This window comes from Talpa occidentalis, unplaced genomic scaffold (assembly GCF_014898055.3).
Source record: "Talpa occidentalis isolate TD23 unplaced genomic scaffold, MPIMG_talOcc4v2.1 talOcc4.3, whole genome shotgun sequence".
NCBI classification, from domain to species: domain Eukaryota; kingdom Metazoa; phylum Chordata; class Mammalia; order Eulipotyphla; family Talpidae; genus Talpa; species Talpa occidentalis.
Window position 1 is genome coordinate 147769961 of NW_023603184.1, and position 11379 is coordinate 147781339.

Here is an 11379-nt window from a genome sequence, read left to right on the forward strand (position 1 = left end):
CTCCTCATGAAAGGGCCCCTCAAACGGGTCAGCGTCCATCGTGAAACGACTTCCCTAGACACGGAATCAGAGGGAAAGGAAGAGAACAGGAACTGGTGTGGGTGTTGGAGGGGGTGGTGGTGGGGGGTGGGGAGGGTTGGAGGTTAAAGCCAGAGGAAGATGAGAAACTAGGGAGGCCGCAGTGCCACAGCCACAGGCCCGCCATGACCTCCATGTCCAGGTGACACCGCTGCCTCTTCAGGTCACTGCCAGGCTCACCTGGGTGTTTAGTATCCTAGAGGCTCAACTTCGCTGTATACGTAGCGTGTGGAAAAGTAAAACACCTGTGCCCACAACCACAGATCACGCACATGCTCTGCGAGCTGGCGCGGGGCCTGCCCTGCTTTATCACATGCGCCTTTGCTCTGCTCTGTGTGATAAGGAATAGAACAGATCGCCGCAGCGCTCGCGTCTGTACCTGATCAGGAGTCTGTGGGGGGGTCATTTGTACAACTTTCCCTTTACTGTCCATTCCATGTTCCTCTTGGTCTCCACCAGCCCTCAGCCGGGGGACCTGAGTCCTCAGCAGTCCTGAGACTCTTGAAGAGCATTTGTCTCAGATCAGCATTTCCCAAGTTCAGTGATTGTTGTTCATGAAAAAACGTTCAAACATCCGTGGAAGCAGACAGCTCTCCGGGCGGGTTTGGTGTCTGGTGAGGCCCATCGGGTGTGCAGACCATGTCCTCATGGGCTGATCACATGTCCAACAAATTTTCACCCAGAGTTTGCTCACTTGTTACCATTTCTGCTTTACCTGTTTTGTTTTTTTTAAAGATCTGTTTATTTATGCATACAAGAAATGGGGTGCAGGCCAGAGGTGTGGGGGGTGTGTGAGAGGACTCACCAGAGACAGAACAGGGAGCAGAACAGGCAGACTGAAACACACTGCTGAGGGCAGCAGCGGGGAGACAGGAGAGGTCTGCTGTGCCACGTGGGTCAGCTCCCTGGCTGGGGATCGAACTTATGCTGCAGTGGCTGGCGATAGCTTCCTAGTGCTGAGACTTTAACCCCTGCGCCACCAAGGAGGCCCCACCCTCAGTAACTTTTTATGAACTATTTCTGAGTGAGCTGCAGACAACGCCCCTACTCGTTTCGGGAAGCGTTTCCTTGAAACCAGGACGTTTTCTTGCATAACCATGGTACAATTACTAAAATTCGGAGAGAAAGTCCATAGACTACTAGTTAACATCCACCGCGCTGGGATCCTGCCAGTTGCTCTGTCGATGTCTTTTATAAGGGAAGTCCAGGGCGCCCTCCACCGGCACCTTTTACGTTGTTAGGCTTCTGCCGTCTTCTCTGGTCTGCAACTGTTTCTGTCTCATATCTTGGCATTTTTAGGGGTTCAGGACTACTGTTTTGTGACACATCCTCAGCATGGAGTTGCGTGGTGTTTTCTCATGATCTGATCGCAGTCATGCAGTTGGGCAGGGATGCCATGAGCTGGTGTGCCCTCGGGGCACCGGGTCAGGCAGCACTTGTGGGTGTGATCACTTGGGTTAGGTGGCATCGCCCGACGTTCTGTTCGATGGCATTTGGGGTAGTCAGCCATTGGTGTTAGTGCAGAACCAGTGCTCCCGGGACAACAGGTGCGTCTGTCTCCCTACCCCCTGCAGAGCGCCCGCTCTCTGGTGGGTGATGCCGCTGGGCAAGGTTGACTTCAAACTGGCGTCGTCTTGCAGGGCCTGTCCTCAGAGACAGCTTTCCCCCCTTTCCGTCATGGCGCCCGATACCCTATAGAGACACTGAGACTCGGGGCTCTAGTGTAGTAAGAGCAGGCTTCCGCGCCTCTCCCCATCTTCCGTATCCAGAGCACACTGGTAGTCTGCCTGTCTGTCTGATTTGTGGGGGTCAGGACATTCTGATGGCCGTGGCTACTCAGCCTGCTGCTGCTGCAAGGGACGCCCACGATGTGTGAGTGGCAGGGGCTCGGATGGCTTGATCTACCCAACGTCCCCATTCCACGTCCTCAGTCGGGGCCATAAATTTCATTAAGACAATTGGTGTGACTGTGAATTCAATTGAGATTGTAATTCTGCCTCCCACACCTATCTTAGGCCCGATTTGTAGCCAATTATGCCCCGTACCTTTCTCAGACGGCCGTAGAAGCGCTCTAGCTCTTACCGTGCTCTGACCTTAGAATTTAAAACCCTTAACTTGTTTTCTGTGATCACCCAATGCAGTAAAAAAGAGCAGACTCGCTGTCCTTCTGCTCGTCACCACCACCATCGAGGTCGAGGGCAGCAGTGACCCTGGCCCTCCGTGGCCGCTGGGTGCTAAACAGGCGCAAATCTCAACACACAGTAGCCACGTTAGCAGATCTCATTTTCCACGGGCTCAACCAGTGGCAAGTCAGTGCAGAAACACCCTCCCACTGAGGGTCTCTCTCTGGGGTCCATTCCCGGGGCTGATGAGCACTGTATGGTCAGCGTCTGCCGCGGAAACCACCCTTCACATGATGCATTTCAATAGAAGAGACATCATGGTGGGCTTTGCTATAAGGAGACTTGAGGTGAAGAAGAGAAAGACAAGGTTATTCAAGAGTTAGTCGCTGCAGCTAGGAATGGAGACCAGCCTCGACTGGGCAAGCGGAACTGTTGCTCCGCGGCCAGAGCGCCGTCCACCAAAGCTGCTGGGGCAGGAATTCAGCTGCCCGGCCGCCCAGGAGCCGGCACGATGGCCGCCCCTGCAGCACCATCACCCCATCCTTGTCCCTGGTGTGATAGACCGCGCTGCTCCTGCCGACCACCCCGAAGTGGTCCCTTCTCCCGCCTCCTCCGTCGCCCTGCAGCGCCTCCCACTGGCAGGGCTAACGGCTGGCCAGAAAGCCGGAGCCTGATTCGGGCATCTACCTCACTCCACGCGGCGGAGGGCACAGACAGGCAGGGGTGGGAGACTGAGCAAATAGCACACACACGAGCAAGGAGGCAGTGTCCGTGCTGGCTCGACCCCGAAAGCCCGGCTCTTCTGAACGCCGACTCCCGCCGAGGGCTGGGCATGGCATGGGTTCCGGGGTGTGCCGGTGACGGCACCTGCAGTCGCGGACCGGGACCACAGCCAGCGAGCACCTCCTCTGAGGCACCCGCACGCCTCCCTGCAAGAGCGTTAACCTGGACACACGCACACCCCCCCACACACGTGAAAATAAATGCCAAAGACCACCCTGATCATCACGTGGGCAAATAATTTGAACAGAGCCTTCACGAACTAGCACAGTGCTGTGTCCAGTAAGTGTGAGAAGTGCTGGGCTTCATTAGCCATAAAACGCAAATGGAGACAGCGGCCCCGCGGCCCGTGGGCATGATGGCGGGGGCGGGGCAGGACGGGCGCAGTGTGGGCAGCTGGGGCTCGTGCTGCGGGCAGGGTGCTGCGGGAGCCCTCGCTTTGGAAACCTGCTCAGAGCAGCTGCAGAATCCGCACTCCCCCTGCCCCGAGCTGGCAGTTCTTTCTTCGGGTTTGGAAGTGAGAAATCGGTGTGTGTCCCCCAAAAGATGGCTACAGAGGAACGGGAGAGTCACACGAGCCCAAATGGATGTGGCGAGATTGTGGGAGACGCGCGCAGCGGGCACTGCCCGGTGAGACGCAGGACCGAAGCCGCTGCGGGCAGCGCCCGTCGCAGGCGCCCTTTGCTTGAAGCTCAAGGGCAGAGCAGATCTGCACAGCCTCACCTATGCTGAGAGAAGACAGCCGCGCTTCGGGGTGCTGACGGGGTGGGGCTGCAGGAGGGAGGCGTTCTAGACGGACGGGGGTGGCCGCACGGCAGGGTCAAGTTGGAACCTCACAGCAGATGCCCTTTCTCAGAGCACGAGCCCCGAGGAGGCGCTTCACGTAAACAGAAGAAGAAAAGGGACGGGAAGGGTGGCCGAGGGGTTCACGGACCAGAGCCGAACCCCCAGGGGTGGTGAGGGGGAGCTGGGGGGCTCTTTCCGAGCGGGAGCGGCTGCCGAGGCCCCCCGGCGCATCGGGCCGTGCAGGAGCGGCGGGTGGAGGCGGCCGCGGGCACCGGGACAGGGTGGGGGTGGCGAGCCTCTCCAGCGCCCCAGTTGAGCTCTTTGTCCGAAGGGCCGCGGGAGGCCGCGAGGGGTCTGCAGCCGGGGCGCGGGCCGCACTCTGACGCGCTAGACCTTTGACGACTCTCGTGTGGCCAGACGTCCGGGTCTGTCTTGGACACGGGCAGCGGGGGGTGCTCCCAGCTGCTCACAGCCGGACTGTCGGGGAGGCCGTGGGCAGCGGGTTGAAGCTCTGGGCCACCCCGGGCTGGAAACACGCACACGGGCGGGCCTTCAGGCCCCATGGCGGAGGGGAGGCCCCGGGAGCCGAGGGGGGCACTCGGTGCCGCGGCTCTGCTGGAAGGAGGCGCGCTCCGGAGAGTTCGGGTTAAACTGCCTTGAAAGCGCTTCTTTAGCAAGGCACAGAGGGCCCCAGAGGAGGCGAGCCAGGGCCAGGGCCTCCGGCAGGGCCTTGCAGAGTCCCGGCCATGCAGGACCCCGGAGCAGGGGCGCGCAGGCCTGTGCCGTGTCCCCGGGAGAGCCGGGTACTTCCAGCGGCCCAGGAGAGAGAGAGAGAGTGTGTGTGTGTGTGTGTGTGCCTGTGCGTGTGTGTGTGTGTGTGTGTGTGTGTGTGTGTGCTCTCTTGGGCTCCCGCGGGGGTGAAGGGAGAGGAGAGAGGAGCGGGAAGGGAGAAATTTCCTACTTTCCTCTCCAAGGGTGGGGCTGCCCTGGAGTTGAGGAGAAGCTTTGCTGTGCGTGTGTGCGTGCGTGCGTGCGTGTGCATGTGTTGGGGGGGGTGGGGGCGGGCACGGTGTCCCAGGAGGACAGAGTTTGCATTGACGGAAACCCTTCCCAGCCCTTTGATGCCTCCTTCCCTCTGCCCTGAGGTTCCCAGCTCAGTCCACTGCTGCCCGCTCGCCGCCGCTCCCTCACAGGCCAGGATGGCGCTGCGTCTGGCACTGCGCATGGCGCTGCTGCTCCTCTCCGGGGTGCTGGCCCCGGCGGTGCTCACAGGTAAGGGGCTCCCTTGGCCCTGCGGCTGCCAGCCTCCCAGGGCCAGATTCTCCGGGGCCCGCTGGGGCGGGGGCCCTTTGCAGATGGGCAGCCTCTTGGGGCGACTCTGCGAGGGGCTCCCTGAGGCGGGTGGGTGGCAGCCAAATCAGTGCCCCAAGGAGCTGTTAGCGACAGGAATGAAGACAGGAGGGTGGTCTGGGAGCAACCCAGGGGTCGCACCACTCTGGAGTAACCCTGGTGCACCCTAAAATCTGAAAGACCAGGGAGTCAGGAAGGCCCCAGGCCTAGGGCGCACAGCTGAGAGGCGGGGGGCCTTTGCCGGTTCCCTTTTGAGCCCTGTGAGCCCCTCCCTCCTGGTTCCTGAAATGTTCTTAGACCCAGGTACCGGTCCCCCGCACAGAAAAGTTCTGGAAGGAGCACAGGACCTGAGGTCTCTCAGCCCAGACGCTGGACTTGGGTTGTGTGCTGAGGCCACGGTGCCCGGGTCTGAGTGCCGAGGAGGCTCTGGGACCCCAGCCCGAGTCCTGGCCTGGCGTGGGGGCTGGCACAGGGGCTGGGGGAGCCTGCGGGAAACAAGGGTCGTGGAGCCCATGCTGGTCTTTCTCTGCTGGCCCTGATGCGGGCTGGCCAGGGCAGCCCACTTGGTGTCCCAGGGGAAGTGTTTCAGGGCTCAGGGGCTGAAGAAATGTGCAGGAGTGGGGACCCCTGGGCACCTCTTTGCAGCATGGGCTTTGGGTGGTGTCTGGGGGTCTGTGTGGGAGGCAGCCGGACCTGGCAGGTGCCAGCATGGCCCTGGACTGAGTGCCTGGGCAGGTAAGGCCTGGGGGGAAAGGGAAGGCCCGGGGGAAGGGAAGGCCGTGAACCCCCCCCGCCCCCGCCTCCCTCCAGACCCCCAGGAAGCAGCTCCATCCCCTCCTGGCTGTCTCTCAGGCCTCTGTGCTCCTCCTCATCTGCATGCGGGGGTAACCCCAACACTGGGGCTCTCCGGGCCACCAGTCAGCATGAAGAAATGTCCCTGGCCCTGGTGGGGTGCACCCTGGTGGGGTGCAGGGTGCAGGGTGATCCCAGGGCAAGTTAGCTCCTTGCTCAAAGCTGGACAAGCACCCGGCCTCCCTTCGGTAGGGCAGGTGACAGCTGGGCAAGCTGGGGTGGGGGTGGGGGTGGGAAAGCGACCTAAAGTGTGAGGTGGTCTCTTCCAGGCCTGCCTCTCAGGCTGTGATCCCCGAAGCTTCCCCTTACCCCTCCCCAAGGAAACGCTTCTCCAGCCTGGTGGTCAAAGTGGGCAGAGGTGAAGGCAGGCGCCTGCCAGCCCCCTGGGGCTGCCCGACAGGCCAGCTTCTGTCCAGTGTCTTGGTCCCTAAAGCAGCCAGCTCGCCCAGCCCGGGCCATCAGCCAGCCTGGATGCCCTGCGTGCCCAGCCTGAGTGGGTGGGCTCCAGCGGCCCCCGCAGGAATGCTTTGGGGCAGCCTCTCCATGGGCATCTCTGGGGCCTCACCTGGCCTCACCTCTCTGTGGGCGACCAAGAGCTGGCAAGTCCCCGGGCGGGGGCAGAGCAGGCCACCCCCTCTGGAGTCGTTGGGGTCGGCTGTGTGCTTTCTGCTTTGGGGAGGCAGGGCACTGGGGAGGCTCCCAGGAGCTCTGGGCAGGCCCTGGACCTCTGCTGGGCGGGCGGGAGCCTCAGAGACAGACCAGGGATATTGAGGTCCAGGTCCGCCTGTTGCCTGTGGCCGCAGCTACTGGGGTGGGCGGGAGGCCAGGGCAGGATGAAAAGGCCCTTCATGGCCCTCACAAAGGCCGTCTGTGAGCAGGGCGCCTGGCCCTGGGGCCCTCTGGTCCGAGTGAGAGCGTTAAACAAACTTATTTACCGAAAGGCAGGCGGTGGGAGGCTGGGGGTGGCGAGCCCACTGTGCCTTCTCCCGGCCCGTGCCAGGGCGCGAGGCCCGCGTCCCTGCTAACCAGCCCGTGGAGCCTGGGATCCACCCCGGGTCCTCCTTGGTCTCCGTCCTCCTTCCCCGCCCATGCGCGTCCTCTGCGGGGCGACATTCTCCCGCAAACTCCCCTCCTCAGATGGGGCTGCTGCCAGCAGTTGGCAGCTGCTTGCGCTCCTGGCTTCTCACAGATTTGGGGGAGGTGGGTCACTGCCTTTAAACTCTGCTTGGCCCTCTTCCTGCGGCAGATGGAGAAGCTGCAGACCTGGTGAACACAGGAAAAGGCCTCCTTGGCTGCGGGCTGGGGGCTGACCCTGTGAGGTGCTCCTGTGTGCGCCCGGGGCCCCCCGGGGTGGGGTGGCGGGCAGCTGTGGCGATACCCGGCACACACAGCGGCCTGGCCTGTGTCCTGCCCATCGCCCGGGGTGGTGGCAGCAGCCACGGCCATGACAGCCATCTCCAGCGTGGGCGGGCTTGAGACGGGGTCAAGGCAGAGTCGGGACACCCCATCAGGCTGCCAGTGTTCTGGGGGACAGTGTGGGAGAGTCAGGGTTTGTACCCAACCCCGCTAGCTGAGCCTCCAGAGTTTCAGGGACAGCTGCGTCTCAGAGGGTGTTCCCCGCTGGGACAGGCGGCCTAGGACTGTGTTTCGCCGTGGGGGGGTCCAGGCTCCTGGGTCACGGCAGTGTGAGGCTGGGCCACTGGGAGGAGATGGGAGAAGACTGGGGTGCCTCCCAAGGCTGCTGCTCAGAGGCTCCTCTCCCAGGCCCACCTAGCTCCCCAGAGTCAGCGCCCACCCCCTCGGGGCCCATCACTCCTCAGGAGGCCACCCGGCTCGGCCAGGCCTGGCATTCAGTCGCTTGTGGCGCCTCCCTGGCCAGGTTCCAGGAGTTGGAAGTGAGCTTTGGCGGCGGAGGTGTGACAGAGCCGCCTGCTGCCCAGTGTCTTGGGTGTGTGGTGAGCAGTAGGGGCCGGGGCCCTGCAGTTGTCTGGGGAGACAGGCAGTCTGCGAGCCCTGGACCTCAGGCTTTTCCCCTGCCCAGGCCTCTGGGAGCCAGAGGCAAGTGGCCAGGGGCTCGGGGCTTCTCACAGGGGCCGCAAGGCTGCAGAGCTCGGCCTCCCAGCCGGACAGGGCACGGGACCCCCTCCGGAGGCGGGAGTCTCAGCGGGGTTGCGGGCAGGAGCGCTCAGCCGGCAGCTGCTGTGGCCGTGAGAAGGGACAGTGTCCCCACACCTGGTCAGGGCCCATCTGCCCTGGTGAGGCCTCTTCGCCAGGGGTGTTTTCTGAAAAGGGGTGCCAGTTTGGGCAAACCCCAAGAACACAACAGTGGTCCCTGACACCAGTGGCGCCTGGACCTGACCAGCCCAGGCCTGGGGCAGGCTGTGAAGACAGGCCAGTGCAACCTTATTGTGAAAAGACTTTGAGTTTATAGAAAAGCTGCAATAAATCAATGAACTCTAGTGGACTCTTCACCGGGATTCGACAGTTACCAACATGTTGCCATCTTGCTCCTCTGTCCTGCCTCTACGCCCCACTGGCCTGTCGTCTGCTGAGCACCTGAGGGGCAGTCACAGACACCAGGCCGCTTGCTTCTAACTCTCCCCTGGACAAGGATACTCTCCAAAACCAGATTGAGCCATGGGAGGCCAGGGTGGTCATCACCTCCAGCCTCACCCCGCGTCACAGCGGACCCCAATCACGTCCCGGCGGCCGTCTCCCCTGTGGCATGCGCGGACGGGGGCTGCACGCCTCACTCTTGATCTGGACAATTCCTCAGCCTTCGCCTTGTATGACCTTGACATTTTTGTAGGCCCAGTGATTTTTTTTTTTTAAAGATTTATTTATTTATACAAGAACCGGGGTACAGGCCAGATGTGCGGGAGGGTGAGAGGATTCACCAGAGACAGAGCGGGGAACAACAGGCAGGCTGACGAAATACACTGCTGAGGGGAGCAGCGGGCGCAACAGGAGAAGTGTGCCTCTCCATGTGGGCATCTCTGTGGCCGGCGGGGAGTGAACCGGCACTGCAGAGGCTGCTGACAGCTTCACAGTGCTGAGCTCAACTGCCTGTGCCACCAGGGAGGCCCAGGCCCAGTGATATTAACACTGACCCTGCGTTTGGGTGGGGCTGATGTTTCTCATGATTTGCCCCAGGTGGGCTCTGCTGGCAGGAAAGCCCTGGGGGCGCCTTTGTGTCTTCCTGGAGCATCCCTGCCACCCCCTCCCCCCACCCCCCAGCCCCAGAAGCTGGTGTGCCTGGAAGCAGGGGAGTCAGGGGGGCTGTCAGGGCAGAGCCCACCTCGCACAGGGGCCCCGGGCGCAGGCGGAGGGCGGCAGGGCGTGGCCGCGGCAACCTGGCGGGCTGTGGGGAAGCACAGGCGTTGCTGAGAGGCCAGAGGGGTCAGACCCCACAGCCCCGCTGAGCCGCTCGGGAACAGGGATCACAAGGGTCGCCAGCGGCAGAGAGCAAGCAGCGAGGGCCCCAGGAGATGTGTCCAGACATCCGCGAAGCCCCTGGGCCCAGGAGACACGGGACAGGAGCCCGCCCCTGCTAAAGCCGCTGGTCAGCAGGGGGTCCTGGGCCTCGTGTCCGAGAAGGACGGTGGAGCGGGGCTGTGGGGTCCTCAGGCGGGAGCCCTTGGGGGGGCTGGGGGAGAAACTGGCATGGGTATATAGGGCCCAGTCGGGGTACAGACTGGGGTTATCGTGCAGGCCTCTCATGATAACTTTCTGGGGCCCCTGCGGCCCCCCTGCTAGCCCCTACTTCACGAACAGAGAAGGGCTCCCGCGGGAAAGCTGCCCAGGGGTTGATGTGCTGGCTGAGTACCAGCTTGGGGTGGGGGGGTCTCACCCTTTTCTGGGGCATTGCTTCCTGGGGGTTCCATTGACCAGACACCCCTCACCCCTCTGGCCCTGTTCTGTCCGGAGGATGGCGTCAGCTTCTTAGGATAGGGGTGCCCTGTCTCAGGACAGGGGCTTCAGGTCTCAGACACTGCGGGGGGATGCTGGACCCGGGTCCTGCTGGCTGCTGGGCTCCACCCAGGTGACCGCCGAGCATGAGGGGCCGGGCCGGCTGCTCCTGGGCTATGGGGTGGCCTCTCCATCCACCTCCTGGATAGTGGGGGGCGGGAGCAGGGAACCTGGCTCCCCTGGCTGGAGGGCACTGCCTCACCTCCCAGGCTGCTTCTCCAGAGAGGCCTGAAGACTGGGCTGCGGCTGCGTCTGCGCCGGGGCGTGGCCGGGCCCTGGCAAGGCCACGGAGCCCTGGGCTCTGCGCCATGTCCCCTCGCTGCTGCCCAGCTGGGTTCCTTTTCAGAGAGCTGCCCCCCGCCGCCCCCCCAGCCACCCTGTCACCCCTGGGCCGCCTGTCCCACACCTGCCTGTCGGGGCTTGTCTCACCGGGAAGAGGCAGCGCGGGGGTGTCCGGCCAGGGACTCCCAGCGGGGAGGGGGTGCGGGGGTGCGCCCGGCCCAGCGCCTGTGCTTGGCCTTGCAGCCGAGGGGCCGCAGGAGCCGGTGCCCACCCTGTGGAACGAGCCGGCCGAGCTGCAGTCGGGGGACGGCGCGGTGGAGAGCAGCAGCGCGGCGCGGGAGCCCGAGGCCAGCGGCCCCCGGCCCCCAGCGCGGCGCCGGGCCCCGAGGACAGCACCGCGCGGGAGCGGCCGGACCCGGGCAGCGGTAGGGGCGGCGCGGGGGGCGCAGGGAGCGCGGGGGGCGCGGGGGGGCGCGGGGGGCGGTTGGGGGCCGGGGCGCGCCCTCCCGGCTCACGGCCCTCTCCGCAGGCTCGCTGGGGCCGGGCGCCGTGGCGGCCGTGGTCATCGCCGCGCTGCTGGCCACCTGCGTGGTGCTGGCGCTCGCGGTCGTCGCGCTGCGCAAGTTCTCCGCGTCCTGAAGCCAATAAAGGGGCCGCGCGCCTGTCCCGACGGCTCGGCGGCGCCCGGCGCGCCCCGAGTCTCGAGTGTGTCCGCGTGAGTGTGTGGGCGAGACGGGGGGGGGGGGGGGGGGGAGGGGGCACCGCGGGCACGTGCCGGGGCGCAGGACCGCGAGGGGGGTGCGGGGCGTCCCGCGCGCCCAGGCCGGGGAGGGGGCGCAGCGCGCGGGGAGAAGGCGCCGGCCCCACGCGCCCTCCCTGGCCCCGGGCAGCTCCCCGCAGCGCCGCCTGCACCTCCCCATTCCCGGTTCTGCCCGCACCCCAAATCCCTGTCCCTGGGGCCTCCTCCCTCGGTGCCCTGAGGACGGCGAGCTCAGAAGGGCAGGAGGTGGTGAGGTTAGGAGAGGGGACCCACGCGGCCGGGGAGATTGGGGTGGTGGGGTACAGGGAAGGGTGGCCAGCCACGAGCAGAGGTGGGGTTCTTTTGGGCTGGAGGCACATCTTCCAACTCGGGCGGCCTGGGCCCCAACTGTGGGCTGGG

General features: G+C 64.2%; 1 protein-coding gene across 1 annotated transcript; it reads left to right on the top strand.

The window, feature by feature from the left end:
• Positions 1 to 4966: 4966 nt before the first annotated feature.
• On the top strand, positions 4967 to 10859 carry SNORC (secondary ossification center associated regulator of chondrocyte maturation). The gene is given in 4 exon segments (XM_037521937.1): positions 4967 to 5039; positions 10464 to 10571; positions 10574 to 10645; positions 10750 to 10859. Coding segments are annotated over 4 exon segments (363 nt in total).
• Positions 10860 to 11379: the final 520 nt, after the last annotated feature.